This window comes from Prionailurus viverrinus, chromosome B3, assembly GCF_022837055.1.
Source record: "Prionailurus viverrinus isolate Anna chromosome B3, UM_Priviv_1.0, whole genome shotgun sequence".
In the NCBI taxonomy this organism is placed as follows: domain Eukaryota; kingdom Metazoa; phylum Chordata; class Mammalia; order Carnivora; family Felidae; genus Prionailurus; species Prionailurus viverrinus.
Window position 1 is genome coordinate 68,678,475 of NC_062566.1, and position 18,394 is coordinate 68,696,868.

The 18,394-nt window shown below is 44.3% G+C and overlaps 2 long non-coding RNA genes and 2 gene segments (V, D, J or C); 2 read left to right on the top strand and 2 right to left on the bottom strand.

Annotated features, from left to right (window-relative positions):
• The window catches only part of LOC125169083 (T-cell receptor alpha chain C region-like), a 780,232-nt gene that overhangs the window by 681,476 nt on the left and 80,362 nt on the right, over positions 1-18,394 (top strand).
• Positions 1,874-11,619, top strand: LOC125169086 (T cell receptor delta constant-like). The segment is given in 5 exon segments: positions 1,874-4,166; positions 7,617-7,895; positions 8,713-8,784; positions 9,144-9,281; positions 10,673-11,619. Coding segments are annotated over 4 exon segments (552 nt in total).
• On the bottom strand, positions 6,961-9,149 carry LOC125169096 (uncharacterized). The gene is made up of 2 exons (XR_007153439.1): positions 8,893-9,149; positions 6,961-7,697 (listed from the first exon to the last, which is right to left on the bottom strand). It is a non-coding gene; the product is annotated as an uncharacterized LOC125169096 (long non-coding RNA).
• Positions 10,671-14,497, bottom strand: LOC125169094 (uncharacterized). Its single transcript, XR_007153437.1, has 2 exons — positions 14,441-14,497; positions 10,671-14,199 (listed from the first exon to the last, which is right to left on the bottom strand). It is a non-coding gene; the product is annotated as an uncharacterized LOC125169094 (long non-coding RNA).

Here is an 18,394-nt window from a genome sequence, read left to right on the forward strand (position 1 = left end):
CTTTCTTCTCTCCTGATCAAACTAAGAAACTCCTTTCCAATCTCTCTCATTCAGAGCACAAACTCATTCTCTCTCATTCAGAGCACAAATTCAGATTGTAACATGGCAAAGGCTCAGATTTCTATTTGACTCAGGAATCACCTCCTGCTTTGTCCTGAAGGATAGCCGCCAAGACAGAGACGCAAAGAAGTTACTCTAGATGAGACAGAAAATATGGTCCAATAGATATCACATGACTTGGCAACTGGTGCCAGGGTCACCATACAGAGAAAGCAAAGCTCTTTTTAGATTAGGTCTATCAGCTGTGCAGTATCCAATGTTCTTTGGCAAAGGAACCTATCTGGAGGTAGAACCACGTAAGTGACTTCTTTCTCCTTCTTGTGACCACTATGTTTAGCAATTATCTTTAAGTATTTTCCCAAGTCACCAGCTTTGGAAAGCCTTGAAAAAAATCTAGCCAGCATGTAATTTAGCAAGGGATGGTTTGAGGAACGGGGACTGAGTTTCTGATAAATTCCAGAATGAGGTATGTGCTGCAGTGGTCCTCTTGATCCACTATCCTTCCTGGAGAGTATTCATTGTCTTCCCTCTACCTGACTAACTTTAGAGAACCAGCTTCCCACCTGTGCACTCACCATTTACAGATCATAACCAGGTCATAACCAGAACTGTGCCAAATACACCTAGTAAATGAGAGGTGTGATGATGAGCAAGTCAGACCAAGAATTCAGACCAAGTTTCAATCCTTCTCTTTGACTGACAAGCTCTGTGACTTTCCTTCACCGAACTTTAGTTTCCCTCTAGCTAAGCAAAGTGATTTCGAAGGGGTCTTCCAGCTTTAGCACACTAGGATTCTAATTATCCTCTAGACCAATTCTTAGGGATGATTTAGTAGGAAAAGCAAGGAAGTCCAATGGTGTTGAGTGTCTTATGACCCAGTAGGAATTCTGTGATTTGATTGTTAAAAAGGGTACTAGAAAAGATCAAAACTGTTCCTATGCATCCATTAGTTAACATTTGTGTCACCACAGGGGTTTTGACAAGTGACTGCTGTGGCCCCTTCCAGTCCTATCACTCGTTACTCTGGTTCAATGCATGGAAACTGGAGTCTAAAGAACCTGGGAGTAAGGCCCAGTCCTGACACTCACTATCTTAACCATTATTAGCTTCAGTGACTTCATCTGTAAGAAGGATCTAATAATGATATCACCTCATGGAGTTTGTTACTATAATGTTTGCTGAGGTAGTATAAACACAAGACATTTGTAAATAGCCAAGTTCTTATACAAGTCATGGTCATGTATGATTATCATGACCCTTCAGGTAGGCTCCACTTCTTTTGCATCAATGGCTCTTGCTCCAACCATCACATTCTTCCACCTCTAACTGAGTCATAGTCCTTTATGATTGATCAGAGACTTATAGTTATGTTTCTGCTAACAATAGCCATTTGTCAATTCTCAGCCAACCCAAAATGATTCCTTTCTCCCTGTGAAATTTGATCCTGAAGCAAGATCGGCTGGTAAGTGATGGCAGGTTGAGGAGATAATAGTAGAAAACCTAGGGACTTCCCTAAATGCCAACACTCAGAGGACAACACATATAAACAAGCTGCCAAGATACAGTGCTTAGATCTCAGAAACCGTTGCAGAGTTTTATGCCTCCAGCTATTCTCGTTCTGCTCCACCCACCCCCCTTCCAAACAGATGGACTAAACAGAGGGCAAATAGGTGGTGGGGTTTTTGTAATGATGCCTGAGGTGGTGTCATGATACACCACTTATCTTTGGAGCAGGGACTCGACTCGTCGTGGAACCAAGTAAGTCATGTGTTTTAATTTACTTCAGCGTCTATAGTCCCTTGGACTTGTTGTAGCAGAGTCCTGAATGGATTGGAGCTTTGGGGGAGGTCAGGAGGCTCTAAATTGGAAATGCATTGTTTTGTTGTTGCAAAGAGTCAAGGTAAAATTTGAGGATGAATTCATTAGGTTTCTCTTAGGAAAATAGTCTGTGTATGCATGGAAACTCTGTTCTAAAGATTTGTAGCAATAAGCCTTCTACAAAGGCCTGAAGAAAGCCCTCAGTCAGGCTTTTGGTCCCCTCCTCAGTCAGGGAAAAGGCAAGCTCTAGGTGAGAGTCGCTCCACTGTTTATGAGGAAAAAGACTCCTAGCCAAAATGTAGGAAGAGGAAGGGTTAAAAAGAAGAAAAATATTATTGCAGAGAGAGTTAGATCAAGACAGTTTTCTCTCCTTCAGATGACAAAAGCCAATCTTGCCTTTGTGTCTTTTTGCTGAGAACTTGCATTAAATCAGTGTGCCTGGCTCAGACTAAATGATCCCCCAGGCCCCATCCTTGTCTGGGTCTTCCAAGAGCAGAAATTGCATCCCTTTGGTTAGCCCTAGATCTGAAGACTCTGCACAGGGTTCAGGAGCCTACATCCAATGTAGAATCACAGCCACCAACTTCAGGACAACAGGGAAGTCATGGTGCTCTCCTAGAGATACTGTCCCCTGGTAAGGCATGCCAGTGCTCAGAAATCCAGGGGTGATATTCAGGTAGTTTGCGTAGCTGCCAACAGTCACTGGGACTGGTCCCGAGAACAGTAGTCTTTCAGAAGCTTTCCAAAATGCCAAGTCCAATGGGGCAGGCATTGCCCCCTTACGTAGTTAAATTTTGTTTCGGAGGAAATAAAGAAGTGGGGAAATGTACGTGAATGTGGCAAGGTTGACATCCTGAAAGCAGCTGGTACTGTCAACATGACGTCTGACTCTCAGAAGGAAACATAAACTTACAGGGGTTCTTGGTTGCCTGTTGCTTCCAGGCCAAAAGTGGGATTTGGCGTGTTATCTTATCTTTGAGAAGGGAGAGACTAGAAAGAAGGAGGGAAACAATCATGTTGTAGCTGATTGCATTCTGATCGATGTTGGGCAAATTGCAACTGAGCGAAAAGTATTGTATTTCATTTTCCCTTTAAATCATTTCCACTTGAAATTCAGAATTATCTGCAGTGTTACAATCAAATCTCTGAGGCTGTGGCTTTGGGAATCTTAGGGAAAAAGGAAAGACATGAAACTGATGCTTAGCCCCTCTGCCGGGACTCTGACCTGTACTCTCTGGTGATACTCTATTTACTTCTTCAGTTTTCTCTTCCTGCAGTGATGGAGTGTAATATGATTATGTGAAGCTCAGTTAGGGAAAGTGAGAATTTCAAGTCAAGCCCTCAATCCTTAAAGTTTTGACAGCAAATAATGGCCCTATACAACCATCGTTCCCTTTGGCTCTAGCCCTAGACTCTAGATTTCTGGTGATGAGACCGAGTAATCCATAGGCCTTCAAATTCTATTTCACATGATTATTATATCCTCCTGAAGCTTGTATCTGGATCCAGATACGGGAGGAATTAAAAAACAAAAACAAGCGGTCCAAAGCAAGCAGCGGCTTCTCTGACCCACATCCATGGACACACAGCACCCTGGGCTCTCCATCCACTACCAACTTCTTGTTCAAGCCTCAGATCCTTAGAAAGCCTTTCCTTGGGCTCGGGGAATTAGGAGACAGATTCCTTATTATTGTGAAGCTCAGTCTGAGTGATGGGGAAGAAATTAGGTTTCTAATCAAAAAGCAGTATCTGTGACCCAAGAGAAGGGAACCAGAATGTGAGAACCAGACCTGTGTCTAAACCCTCTTCAGCCAAACATTCACTCTAAGAAATGTCACTATTCCGTGCCCCATCCCTATTCCCAAGCTATCGTGTTCTTGGAAAGGCCTCCAATAAACTGGGAGTTAAATTGTCCATCTTGAAGGCAGCTACCAGTCACCTGTCGCCTTCTTCTCTTCCTCTATGTCAGCTCTGTCCCCTGTCTCCGTGCTTCCTGGCTGGGATTTCATGCACACATCCTTATCCAGCAGATACACTATTATTAGCTTCAAAGGGAACTGAGCCTCTGTGCACTCAGCCCCTTGATCTCATCGAGGGCAGCTTTGTAGTTCTCTGAGCTGTGGGGTCTCTAGGCTGGGACCCAGGCTGGGGAGGCAGGGCACAGATGTTCTAGGCCAGGCCCCAGGGCCAGCCCCAGGCTGGTTACTTGTGAGGCAGTGCTGCGATGTGCTCCTGGGATACCCGACAGATGTTTTTTGGAGCCGGCACCAAACTCCTCGTGGAACCAAGTGAGTTGATTTTTTCCACTATATTTCTAGGGATAAATTGAGTCCTGGCACTGGGGCTGCCATCCAGTTTGCATTACTTGGGAAAGTATAACTAGGAGATGGAGTAGCCCAGATGTGGGGGGTGGCCAGATAAAGACACTGGGCTAAGTCCCTGAAGCAGCTCTGTAACTAGTTTTGTTTTTTAAAAAAACATACATTCAAACTGCATCCCCCACTAATTTCTGAAATCTTCAGAGCAGCCCAGAACGCCAGGAAAACTAGAAAAATCGTACTAATTGCTGGGGCACATGGTGGGGGAGGGGATGTGCAGGGACACTCTGGCCCCAAATCTCCAGAAGGTTGTTTCCATTCTTACCCATCTCTTTGGCTACCCTGACTAGTGTACGTGCCTCATTGCAACCATAAACAAATGCCCTGTAGCTTGGAAGATTTAAGACAGAGACAGTTAACCAGGTCAGAGTAATCAGGTAGAGCAAATGTGTATTTCAATGTTAAAGTTAAATCCTATGATGTCAGAGAGCCTTGAATTTGTGAGTGACATTTGTTACAGATGGTACAATCCTTAGGGAACTGATAGGACTCAGTGGGAATCTAAAACATAGATGATTTCTATGTATACAAGTTAAGAAAGGCTGTTCAGGAAAGGTATATACTTCTTCTGGTATTGTTTACCAGCACATAACCTTAGCATTGGACTGTTACTCATAGAAAGAGAAAGTCTGAAATAAAATAGCAATTGTCCAAACAAATAGCACTTTGAAGCCCATAGTGAAATGTAATTACATTTGTGGGCCAAGAAGAAAGACCAGCAATTCTCAAAAAAATGAACAATTAGATCTTTAAATTTTGGACTACAGTAGGGCAAATTTTATCTAACTCGGATTTTGGTTTAAACTGATAACAAAATCGACTAGTTTACATATGGCAACCATATAAAATGCATTGTTTGTTTTTTTTTTAAAGGTTCAATTCAGCCAGATAACCTTTTCTTTGGTTATCATGATACCAAAGAATGGATTAGATAAAACACTTCATTTTCAAACAATTGTTTTCAATAGATAGGTATTCACTGAGAAAAGGGTCTGAGAAAAATGTTTTACCAAATGAATGCATTATGCTTTATCTGAAATAGTAACAGATTAAGAGCTCAATATCATAAGTGTATGACCTTCTTCAGACATTTGTCTTGTCAGCTATGTTCCATTGTTCAAATTATTCAAACCAAATCTCTCTAGCCCCAAGTGATCATTGACAACTGCCTTTGAATTTAGATTTTAAAATCCCAAGCAAGCCTTAATTATCCAAGTAAATCAGGCTAGGATTGGGTCATACTCTGAAGTAACCAAGGAAATAGGATTGTTTTGTTTTGTTGTTTTGTTTTGTTTTTTAATTACTGGTTTCCTTTCTCTGTATCTCATAACTCCCTTGAAAATCAACCAGAGTACATGTCACCAAAGTCAGTATAGTGAACGAGAAATGTTACAATTCTGAAGACAGGTGAATGAACATGTGGTTTTTCAAGCCGTTGCTTCCGAGTTATCAGTGTCTGTTATCAGTGGCTTCAGCTATGCCGGAAAGCAAAACGATGAAGGTTTCCTCACATGGGTTGAAATTAGGTTCCAGGAGAGCCCCCTGAAAAAATCCCAATCCCCGTCTTGTCTAGAACTGAAGCCAAAATATATGGAACCAGATTCTTAGGAATGAGTTTCCTGCCCTTAGTGACTGAAACAGAATCCAGTCTTCCAGCTGAGCTTCCAGGCAGAGAAAAAAGTGGTAACAAATTTTTTCAAAAAAATATTTGGAGGCTAGTTAAGGCGGGGGGGGGGGGGGGGGGGTCTCTGAACAGCTGATTCCCTAGGAAAGCCCTGATTGGCCATTGTCCATTTACAAAATGATGATCAGAAAGAACTTCTAGACTAGCAAACGTACCCTCTCAAGCAGATATAACCAATTTATTTGTTTATAGCTCCACTACCATGAGCTTCAACAGCTAACGCCCAAATCCAAATTAGGACAGATTATTAGAAAAATGATTGCATTTACTCACCCATTACCAAGACTTTTCATTTAGCATTACCTTATATCTTGATTATAGATCATAGTAAATAAAAGTACACTGGAATTCAACATTTTTAATTTGATATCACCTAGTTTCAAATAGAAGAGCTACATTCACACAAGTAATTACTACAGAAAATTGACAGTTAAGCTTCTGTTTGGAAATATATCTAGGTCACCATTCACAGATTGGTTGTCTCTCCTGATTTCAGGCATCTTCACAGCACCCTCCTTTTTTAACAGTCATATGAAGATATCCTAAGGATCCAAGTCTTCATGGACAAAATTTATCATAATTCACAAACTTTAATAAAGCATGATGGGAAAGAATCAATACTGCCTCCGTCAAAGCTTTAAAACTTTCAGTGTCAAGGAAAGAAAAAGATGAATATACAGAGTAGCAGATAGATGGTAGGTCAAGGTGAGGCATGAATGCAGAGGAGGCCAGGAGGAGATCCAATGATTAGCACCAACACGCCATAGCTTCACTTAGAATAAAATAAGAACTGGGTTTAAACTGGTTTTATATCTAGGGGCACCTGGGTGGCTCAGTTGGTTGAGCATTTGACTTTGGCCCAGGTCGGAATCTCATGGTTCATGAGTTTGAGTCCCACATCGGGCTCTGTGCTGACAGCTCAGAGCCTGGATCCTGCTTCGGATTCTGTGTCTCCCTCTCTCTCTCTGCCCCCCCCCCCCCACTCACACTCTGTCTCTCTCTCAAAAATGAATAAATGTTAAAAAAATTAATATCTATAAGGACTTCCTGGGAATAATAGCTGTTATCTCTGATAAAAGACTCAAAAACTATAGGATAGTCCCTTACAACAAAATAAGTATTTACCTAAAGGCAGAGAGATGTACCACTTAACTTCAGTGGTTATCCCTTCCAGTCCGAAAAATGAGAAAGACACCCTAAAGTGACTCCAAAACTGCCATCCTCAGGGTATTTGAACCAGTCATGTAGTCCTTCTCAGACCCTGATTCTTTAACTGAGCACCAACCCTGTTCTCATTCTAAGGGCTTATGCGTTTAAAATAAACCAACGATGCAGACAGATATTCAACCTGACTGCAATCATCCAGAGGACTGATTAACAAAATATAGATAATTGAATCTCAGATGATCCATAAACTTGTTTGTAGTTGTTATTTTCCATCTCCACTTCCAGCCATGTCTTTTAGCAGCTCCTAACTAGAAGTCAGACTGACTGCCTTTCATTTCCGCTTCCCTTAGCCACCTCTTTCATTGGGTGTTAACAAGCCCAGGTCACTAAAGGATGCAGGAAAGTCTGTATTGCAGTATTTGGCCCCAAAGGAATTGAAGTAAACCCCACCGTTTAACTCCCACACTTGTGGATAATCATCTTTCAAGATAAATTGATTATATTTGCAGAAAGCCAGCCTCCTGCCACACCATCCGTTTTCATCATGCGAAATGGGACGACGGTTGCTTGTCTGGTGAAGGATTTCTATCCTAAGGATATAAACATAAAACTCGAATCAACCAACAAACTAGAAGAATTTGACCCTGCTATTGTCGTCTCCCCCAGTGGGAAGTACAGTGCTGTCAAGCTTGGTCGGTATGAAGATCCAAATTCGGTGACCTGTTTGGTTGAACACAACAGTGAAGTCGTGAGCTCCACTAACTTTGAACCAAGGACAAATTCTTCAGGTAGGTCACATCTAGTTTCAAGGGGTTGGAATTGTAGGGAAGAAAAATTGAGGGAAAGGGAAGCTGAAGATGTAAACTCTTGACAGATCATTCTCAACGTGGCATCATGCTAGAAACAAGACTGAGCCCAACTATGGCCCGTCATTGACTTTGAACTTAACTCTGCATCCCTGAGCTGGAATCTAAGATAAAGTCCATCTTATTTCATCTCCTATCTCCTCTTCACCAGCCACTGTCTCCTTGATACTAATGACTGTCCTACTACTAGACTCTGGGTTAAAAATTCATGCACAGACTATGGGGCACCTGGGTGGCTCAGTGGGTTAAGCGTCTGACTCTTGACTTCAGCTCAGGTCATGATTTCACATTTTGTGGGATCGAACCCCATGAGGGGCTCTGCCTTTACAGTGCTGATCCTGTGTGGAATTCTCTCTCTCCCTCTCTCTGCCTCTCCCCTGCTCTCTTGCACTCTATCTAAATAAATTTTAAAAACTTAAAAAAAAAATCTTTAAAAAAAATTTGTGCACAGCCTAATCCAATGTGAATGCCAAAACAAAGGGCAGCCCAGCTTATCACGGGATTGAGAACCCTCATTCATCCTACAAATTGGAAACATACCTGAATGTGGGCCTCATAGTATAATGAAAAAATTCCAGAATGGGAACAATGTTGGCTGTGTGAATAGCTGTTTGACCTTAAGCCACTCATACCCCTGATCCTCAGTTTACTCACTTAAAGTCTCCTCCACTTTTCAAACCTCAAACTCTTTGAGCCTCTTGGTTGCCAGTAAATCCCTGACCACTGCTGTTTGTTCCAGGTACCGTAAAACCAAAACCAACGGAAAGTGAAAACATGAAGCTAACTCCAAAGAGCATCAGTGAGACCAAAGGTTAGTTGAAATCAAGGGTCAACTTCAGAACTGAGTGTTAAAGCAAACTCTGTAATTGTCAGACAGGGCCAAAAGTCAGCAGATTTCAAAAGAAAACAAAAACCATACCTGAGCCCAGCTGGTTCCCTCTGAGCCTCTCGGCGAAGCTTGCCTGGCTACAAGCATGGGTTTCCAAAGCTTGCCTGGCTGGGAGTAAGCAGCAGCCTTGGGTCTCTCAGGGCCATATGCCACCAAACCAGGCTTGCAGCCCAGGCAGAATGATGGCGATTCGGGGCAGGCTGGTGTCCGCGTGTTGTGCGCCTAATTTCTGGAAGGGAATTTAGTTTCTTGCTAAAGCCGCTATCTTTACTCTTGTTCAGCCACAGTTCATCACAGTTCACAGTTCACAGCCGGGAATGTAAACATGCTGTCCCTCACAGTGCTGGGGCTCCGGATGGTGTTTGCCAAGAGTCTTGCCATCAATTTTCTCTTGACTGCCAAGTTATTTTTCTTTTAAGGTAAGAATTAGCTTCTTCTTATGCCTACCTCAAGCCAAACTATGCTGCACATGGAGAAAAGGAGTTTAGGAATGTAAGGGGCCAAGAAGGCTTGGAAAGGGAAGAACACAGAGACATAATAGGATTTTTTTTTTTTAATTTATCTTGAGAGAGAGAGAGCGCATGAACACATGTACACGGGTGGGGGAGGGGCAGGGAGAAGGAGAGACAGAATCCCAAGCAGGCTCTGAGATATCAGTGCAGAGCCTGATGCAGGGCTCGAACCCACAAACCATGAGATGGTGTCCTGAGCCGAGGTCAAGAGTCAGACGCTTAACCGACTGAGCCACCCAGGTGCCCTGAGACATAGTATGATTTAATAAAGGTGGGCCACCTCAGATACTCAGCATAATACCCCATCTCCTGTTGTCCTCCTATTTCAAGCCAGACTCAAAATGTGTTATGTAGTATAATGTAATACTGGCCGATAATCCCCACCTCCAACCCAGGAGCTAAAACCTTGGAGCTATGTAATGAGAAACAGTTTTCTTTATTTGCTATTTTGTCTTTCTGGCCAAGGGGTCATGGTTATTTGCAAGGCCATCAGTAAAGCTTCACCCAAAGAATTTCCGGAAACTGCCTTGCCTAGACAAAGGAGATGCCAGCTCCCATCTCTTTATCACAGGACTCCCAGTGTATAGACCAGCCCATCTTTGGAATGAACCTACATGCCCATTAGTAACCAGCACAATGCTAGCTATTCAAGATGCAAAGTTGCAGTTGAGACATTAATTATCTGCCTGCTACTTGCATTCCTTCTTCATGTAATCTTAGACATGAAGTTTAAACCGGGGCCTAGGTTTGCCCACGAAGCCCTTTTTCCAGTACCCCCAATTCTCCCCAGTCCCAACTCCTGATCTAGGGACAACTTTAGATTTCAAGTGTGGGACTGATCCAACCCAGCCTGAGGACATGTCCAATCATTTCCAAATGGGTGACTGGTTTCCAGGAGTCCCAAGGACAAGAGCAGTGTGGCTATATAAAAAGAGCACTACACTAGGAGACAGAAGACGTGGGTTTTCACCCTGTCCTTGTCACTAACGCTCTGCTACCCTAGCCTAGGTGTACCACCTCTTTAGGCCTGAGGTTTTTCACCCATTAAACAAAGGAGTTAAGAAAGACTAAGGAGAGCAAATGAGTTGCATGGCTTATGCCAATATTGATAAGCTAATACTGAGTAGCTGAATTATGGTCAGGTGCAGAAAGAACCATACCATGATAGATTAGTGATGTCTGCAATGATGCAGCCACAGCAAGTACTGGCCATCCCCAGACTATGTGAGTACTACGATTCCTCCCAGCACTGACTGTCTGTGATCTATGACACTCTGATCCTTGTCCTTCACTTGCAGGCTGACTGGCTTCAGAAGGCTGCCTTATGAAACTCCCACATTATGTCTTCACAAAAGCCTACAGAGGAGCTGTCTCCTAGACTTCTGGCTTCTCGGTGATTCAAGGTGACCGATCCCAGTCTTGCTTAAGTGGCTGCTACCCAAACCATCAAAGCAACAAACCCAGCTCATTTTCCAGCTTTGTGGAAAGACACAAGTCCTAGGGAGTAGGGCGTTATGGTCCTAACTGCTCTATCTGCTGCTTTATAAAGGGATATAGGACTCATTTTTTTTATTATTATTTCTACAACAGATACACTTTGAAAATAGTGTTTTGTTCCCTTAACTTTCTTTGCCTTCAAAAGTAGAAAGTGGGAGCCAACAGATTCCCAGCTCCATACTCCCCGAGGAAAACAGACCCTGGGGGTTGGAGAGAAGATGCCCTTCACCTAACAGGAATGGCTCTGTTCAGCCCAGCACTAGGTTTGCCTCAAGCTGGCATTCTCATCCACAAAAGCACTTTCTGCTTTCCTTAGTACTTTACAAACAAAATTACATTTGACTTCTCATGCAGCCAATGGGGTTTCTAAAGCCTCATCTAAATACTCTCCAAGCTATTAGCAAAGATCAGGGTAAAATACAGAGAAAATTACTTTTATCAATTGACTTCACAAACATGAATTGACTCCTTCTAAGTTCCAGGCACCGAGCTGAGGGTGTAAAGATGAACGAGAGGTGGGCCTGCTTTCAAGCGACTTACTGTGCAAGCACTTTTGGAGGGAGGGAGAGGAATGAGACTCCTAGATTTGGGCTGTAAAAAGAGTATCTTTACTGGGTTTTGCCTGCCAACATATGCACAGGGAATTTGATTTCAGTGGATGCTGACTCTTGCCTGCCCCTTGTTGTTGATGGTTTTCTGCCATTCTCAGTGTTGTCTCTGTTGCATTTATTAAAGTGCATCGAATGTGCCTTGCCTCTGGCTTTACTCATAACAGACCACCGCGGGAGGGGGAGAGTGGGTGCTGTGAACTCGCTGTTAGGCAGACAAAAGCCAAACTGAACTTGTAGGTCACACCGCAGCTTCCTGAGCCCCAAGCCTGCAGGCTCCTGCCTCAGGGACCCTGCCCTGGGTTTCCGGCTGTTGCTGCTGCTGCTACAGCAAAACAGCAGCAATGACCCCTCTGTGGCCGATGGGCTCTGCTACCCCCACGTCAGCAAGGCCACAGCATTTTCCCAGGTGCACCCACTCAGGTAGCAGAGCCCTTGCAACCCACTATTGTGGTTTCCTGGGCACCTAGGGTGCTACCTAGGGTGTCAAGCGGGGGCTTATGGGGTCACAAGTGAAAGAGCAACCCTCACCAACTCCCCCTGATATTGCCATCTGCAGACTCCCATGTTGTCTTCACAGCCCAAAGCAAAGAAAGGAGGCAGTAGCCCTCTGAGTCAATGGGTTTAGGACAATCTACATGGATAAGAAGGTCCATCCAGGGAAGAACCATTAGAAGATTCCACACAACTGCACCTCGTGTGGGTAAAGAAAAAATGCCTATTTCCAAAACATTCACATCTGTTACCTTAGGTAACATTAGCATGTTTCTATAAGTGGCAAAGAACAAAAAGATCACATCCTCATTTTTCAGATGGAAAAAATACCCCTTCCAAAAAGGTAATGTACCTTCTTCAAAGTCATTCAGTGAGGCAGGACGTGGCTGTGAGCAGAACCATGTTACCAAGAGCACCAGCCCCAAGTTCCTTCTAGAACAAACAGCATCCCCAAAACAAGGACAAGGTGGTGATTTGATTTCAGCTAGACTGGACTTCAGGATTGTCCAATAGTTAGCATATAAATGAGCCACCCTCTGATCTACTTTGGTGGTCAAAAAAAAAAAAAAAATCCTAGCTTATCACAGGATCTTGAATTTCTCCTACCAAAAGGAGCCTCCAGAAAAACATTAATGGCAAGAGCCAGGTGGGGATTGTGGCTGTTTTCGGGGGGGGGGGGGGGGGGCATCATATTGTGGATTATAGTTCTCTGGAGCTTTTGCATACAGCACTTCATTTAAGTCCAAAACAGCCCTGAGGGAGTCCTCCAGAAGATTGCTACACACACTCAGTCATGGGCAGCACAGAGACCCAGGAGGCGGAGACATTTGCCCAAAGCCTTTGGCTCCCTCACCCGTGTTCTGTACATTCCTCTCTCTAGTGACTGCTCTTCACCCACCTGTTTTGAAGCCCAGATAAACTGCTGCCAGAGCACCTACTGATGAAGCTGCCAGGGAGAGCCCTAAAAGTGCAGCAGCACACGTGAGCTCTATTATTACCCAGCTCTCTGACCTTGGGAATGAAGGTCTCTCCCTTCTCTGCGCTCTAGTGTTTTCCCTATAAAATCATAGCCTGGGCTTCTACTCTCTTCAAGGTTGTATCTCATAATGAATAGTTGTTTTAAGGCAAAGAATTCAACGGAAAAAAAAAAAAAAAAAAAAAAAGGAAAGAGGGACCAGTTCCCAGGGCTCAGGGTGTATCTATTTTGACATCACACAGTTGGATTCTCCTGGAGATGATCATCTTCCTTGGAGACACCAAAGAGCTCCAAACGCAGGGACTTGATGCTGGGGTTCTAGGGATCACCAACAGCTTTTTCGGAGTATCTCAATGCTCCTCCGTGGAAGAAAAATGTTCTCCAAATAAAGTAAGTGAAATGGCAGTGTCAAAGAGCATTCAAGAAAAATAAGGTGGCTGTGCAAGAAGAAGCAGGGAAAAGGTGAACTGGGGGGAACATTTTGAAGTAAGTAACTTTGTGTCTACTTTGAATCTTAAAAGGAAAACAGACCAATTCACAATAATGGATAAATGATGGAGACTAAAATAAAAACACTCCTGAATGGTACCTTGGCCATTCTGGTATCTTCACAATCCTCAGAGTACATACGCGACAGGCCCCCGTATCAGGCATGAGTGACCTGGGCACTGGGGACACGAAGATGAGAATTCCCCAGACATACCTCTCCCACTCTCCCACCGCAACGGCCCACTGAGTCAGAAGGTAGGGAGGTGCTCTGCTCCATCTGAAGCCAGGGTGCTCTCCTGGATGTGAGCTACCCTTGTATTATTCAGCAGAATGTCAGGGCACCTCCAAAGGCCAGGCTGGAACACAAAATAGCCGGGAAGAAGGATCCCAGGGAGCTACAACCAGGCTGTGCTGGGGGTTTATGTTCAGACCTCCTGGGCACCTGCGACACTGTGGGGATAGATGGCGCAGTAGTATGTGGCACTGTCTTCAGGCTCCACCGAGATCACCAAGTGGAAGGTTTTCTGGGACTGACTGTGCCACACCCAAAAACGACCCTGAGTAAAATCTGCATCTTTGGATCGAGTGTTATCCCTGTAGAGGATAAACTGAAAGGAACGATCTGGCCTTATTCGGTACCAGTATAAATCCGGGTTTGAGTATGTTGTGTGGTAAGTGCAGAACAGTGTCACCTTACTGCCGCTTGCCACTGTCTGGTACAGGGGGCTCTGGGTCACTTGGTCACACAGCACGCCTCGGTCTGTGAAGAGATAAAAATAGAAAACGGTCAAGTTCCGCACCCCATAGGCACCAGGTCCCACACCGGCCCTCCCAGAGGGAACTCAACGGGCAGAGGCAGGAGAAGGACACAGAGATGAAAGTCAAAGGTGGAGAATGACTGGAAAACTAGGCGCAGAGAGAAACAGGCCATGCGCTTAAAGTCAGAGAAAGGAAAACGGGGTGGTAGGACAAAGGGAATGTACACGAGTGAGTGTACCCACAGAAAAGCAAAAGGCTAACGCCCAGAAGGAGAGTCATCTTCCTATCAGGGCTGGAGAATAAAATGGGGTTCCTGAGGTCTCTAAGACCATCTCGGGGCCTCTGACAGGAGGAAGTGGGAGGGAATTGGAGCAAGCAGGCAGCCCTGACAGTCATGTGGCTGAATGAGCTGTAACTCTAGGAGGCAAATGCTTCCAGCCAAGAAATTATTGTTGTTATTGTTATTTTGGTCCTCAATCCATCTTGAACTAATCCTTTTGTAAAACGCAATGAAGATGAATTACTTTAAAAAAAATAAATAAAGAGAGAGAGAAATAGAAACTGCAAGCCCAACGACCCAATTGCTGTACAAGAGGCTTACCCTCCATTCCCGGATCCTTGGACCACACACAGACCGGTGTCCAGCCCAAGGTCAGCTCCACTCATACTCAATAAATGGCATAAAGGAATGAGTACCTTCGACTCGTCTCTTACTCCTCCATGTAAAGAGGGAGGGAAGAGGGTTGAACAAGATGGATTCTAAAATCTCTCCTAGCCTTGAATTCTAGAAATCTTCTATTTCTAATGCTCGGGGCATACCTTGCCCTTGAGAGTGCTTGCTGCATATCATAGAGTGTGACTTTCTGTCTCTCAGTAGGCCCTTTGCAGCACACGCTTGGCTCCAGCTGGAAAATTCTCCCCCGCAGCAGAGCTTTCCATGGGGGATACTGCTGTTGGGTTACAAGCTTGCTGGGCTAGTGCTCGGTGTGGCCACTGGAGCCATGGTGGCTGGAGCCCCTGGGACAGGCCCTTCCAGTCACATGCAAGACAAATACCATTTTGTGTGTAAGCCAGGAACATGGCAACAGCAGGGTGTATGGCCCTGAGAAAGACGAGACTGAGTACCTCACTCCCCCAAACCCAGGAGTGTCTGTAGGAGTTCCTTTTTTCCCTTCCCTACGTCGAACTCATCGGTGAGTGCTGTTCATTCTGCCATGAAATAAACGTCCACCCTGTCCATCTCCACCACCAGCAGCTCCTGCAAACACTACCATCTCTTGTCAGAACCACTGCAGTAACCTCCTAACTGTCCTCTTACTTCTGTTCTTGTTCCTGGACAATCCCTTCCCCAGATCTTTATGTAATATAAATCAGATTATGGCAGCTGGACCTCCTTTCCTGGGCCTGTAATACCCTGCAAATGGTCTGGCAACTGCCTCCTGTCCCACCTCAGCCCCTGTCCCACCTCAGCCCCCTCACACACACACACACACACACACACACACACACACCATAATGCCAGTTCCATGAAGGCAAAGACCTTGTTTATCTGTTCATGGATATACCTCCAGCGCCTAGGGTTGTGGGTGCTACATAATTGACAATCCATAAATATTTGTGGAATAAAGGAATGCAACTTTCTTCACTCAAAAACTCACCAGTGTCATTGCTAAGTTTGCTGGATTTGGCAAGTAAAAATACAGGACACCCAGTTAAATTCATACTTCAAAAGAACAGCAAAAAATTTTTAGTAATATTTAGAGTGCATTTACACTAAAAAAAAAAGTATACATTGTTTATCTGAAATTCAAATTTCACTGGGAATCCTGTGTTTTATCGTAGGCGACTGTAGGCATGGAGAATACCAAAAGTGAACACCAGGCCGTCCGAAGTCCGCCCATGAGCATCCCCAGGCCCCTGGACCTGGAAGAGGATGGTTCAGTGACCAGGCTACGGGGGCCTGCACTGCCGCCTGCTGGCGGGGGTCCCCTTCACAGGAACACAGCCCTCTGCTGGCAAAAGATTGTCTCAGAGCTTCCAGATTTTCAACATCCAGGAGCTCTGCCAGTCCCCACCCAGCTTCTGGTGTCTGTCCCTGCTCTAAAGGTGTCAGCAGCCTTGATATTTATAAGAGAGCTGAGTGTTCCCTTCCTAATTTAGGCAGTAGCAATTTTTTTTCAGTTTTTTTATTTATTGAGAGAGACAGAGAGAGAACGAGTAGGGGAGGGGCCGGGGGGGGGGGGGGTGTGGAGAGAGTCCCAAGCAATCTCTGTGCTCCATGCTGAGCTGGATACAGGGTTCAATCTCACAACACCTGAGCCAAAATCAAGAGTCGGACGCTTAACCAATTGAGCCACCCAGGTGTCCCTAGGGAATAATTTTGAAATTAAACTGCTCCTTCTCTTCTGACTGCACACCCTCAGTTACATGTGACCACACCAAGAACAAAGAAGGCTTCAGACACCCTCACACAGAGGGGGACACCCTCCCCCTTCACACAGAAAGTTCAGACACTGAAAACTCCTCAGGGTGACACAATCATGACTTTCCCCACCAGAGTGTCCTTCCAACATTCCTTGAAAGGCATCCCTTCAGGAAGGGCACTTCTCAGAACAGCAGTGCAGTGTCATGACAAAGAATGAGGTTCTGCCACAGGAACAGAGTAGCATGGTGGTTACCAGGGGCTGGGGTGGCAGAAAAGGAAAGATGTTGGCCAAAGGGTACAAACAACCAGTTAGAAGACTAACAAGTTCTGAGAATTTAATGTTCAGCATAGTGATTATAGTTGATAATATTGTATCATATACTCCAAAGTTGCTAAGGAAGTAGATCCTAAATATACTTACCACAAAAAAGAAAGAAAGAAAGAAAGAAAGAAAGAATTAGTAATTATGTCATCTGATACAAGTATCAGCTAACGCTATGGCGGTAACCATTTTGCAATATATAACCACATCAAATCAAAAGTGGCACACCTGAAACTTACACAATGTTATGTCATTTATATCTCAACAAAGCTGGAAAAAAAAATTAGTGTTTATTTACCCTTGAGAGAGAGGGAGAGTATGAGCAGGAGAGGGGCAGAGAGAGAGTGTGTGTGAAAGAGAGAATCCAAGCAGGCTCCACGCTGACAGCAGAGAGCCCCATGTGGGGCTTGAACTCACAAACCATGAGATTATGACCTGAGCCAAAGTCAGACACTTAGCTGACTGAGCCACCTGGGAGCTCCAAAATTTTTTCATTTTTAATGAGAAAAAGAAAAATGGGGCTCTGGAGCCAGATGTCTAGGTTCATAACAGCTCTAGCATTTATTTGCTGTATGACCTTAAGCATGACCTGACTATTCCAAGCCTCAATTCCTCCATCTGTAAAACAGAGATAACAATAATAACTTTTTCACAGCTCCACTGGAAAATTAAATGAAATAACATACGCAAGACACAAGCAAATGATCTGGGAATATTAGTGTTTGCTGTTGCTCTTAGAATTTTTACTAAATAGACTAATGAATATAGTCCTGAGAGTTTTATTCCCATCACAGATATTTAGAGAAAAGATGTAAAAATATAAAGTTGTGGGACACCTGGGTAGGTCAGTCGGTTAAGCACCCAACACTTGGTTTTGGCTCAGGTCATGATCTCACAGTTTCATGAGTTCAATCCCCAGGTCAGGCTCTGCACTGGCAGCACAGAGCCTGCTTGGGATTCTCTGTCTCCTCTCTCTCTCTGCCCCTCTCCCACTCGCACTCTCTCTGATTCTCTCAAAATATTTAAATAAACTTTAAAAAAATAAAAATATAAAGTTGCGAAATCTGGCAAAAGACATGTACCAATTAATGCCCCCCCAAAAAGTCAAAAAGTGACCCACATATGTAATTTTCTGTCATTTTTGCAAGCATGTCATAGAGCACTGCACTCTCCTGACACCTGAGCCAGCTGTGCTCTTCCCAAATCCCTAAGAGCAGTGGAAGCATGAGAAATGGGCCTCCTTACCCTGCTCATATGGTTTCCAAAAATTGCAATAGGCTTATTCATGAGAGACCACAGTGTGCAACCGGGTACAATCAAGTGACTCTCAAAGTTTCAGGATACAAGAGACTCTCAAGATCTAATGAGCTATTACAGACTTATCGCCCTTGAATTTCTCTTTTGCATCCCCCTTAAACCTTATTGATACCTGCAGAGTAACTCCCCAAG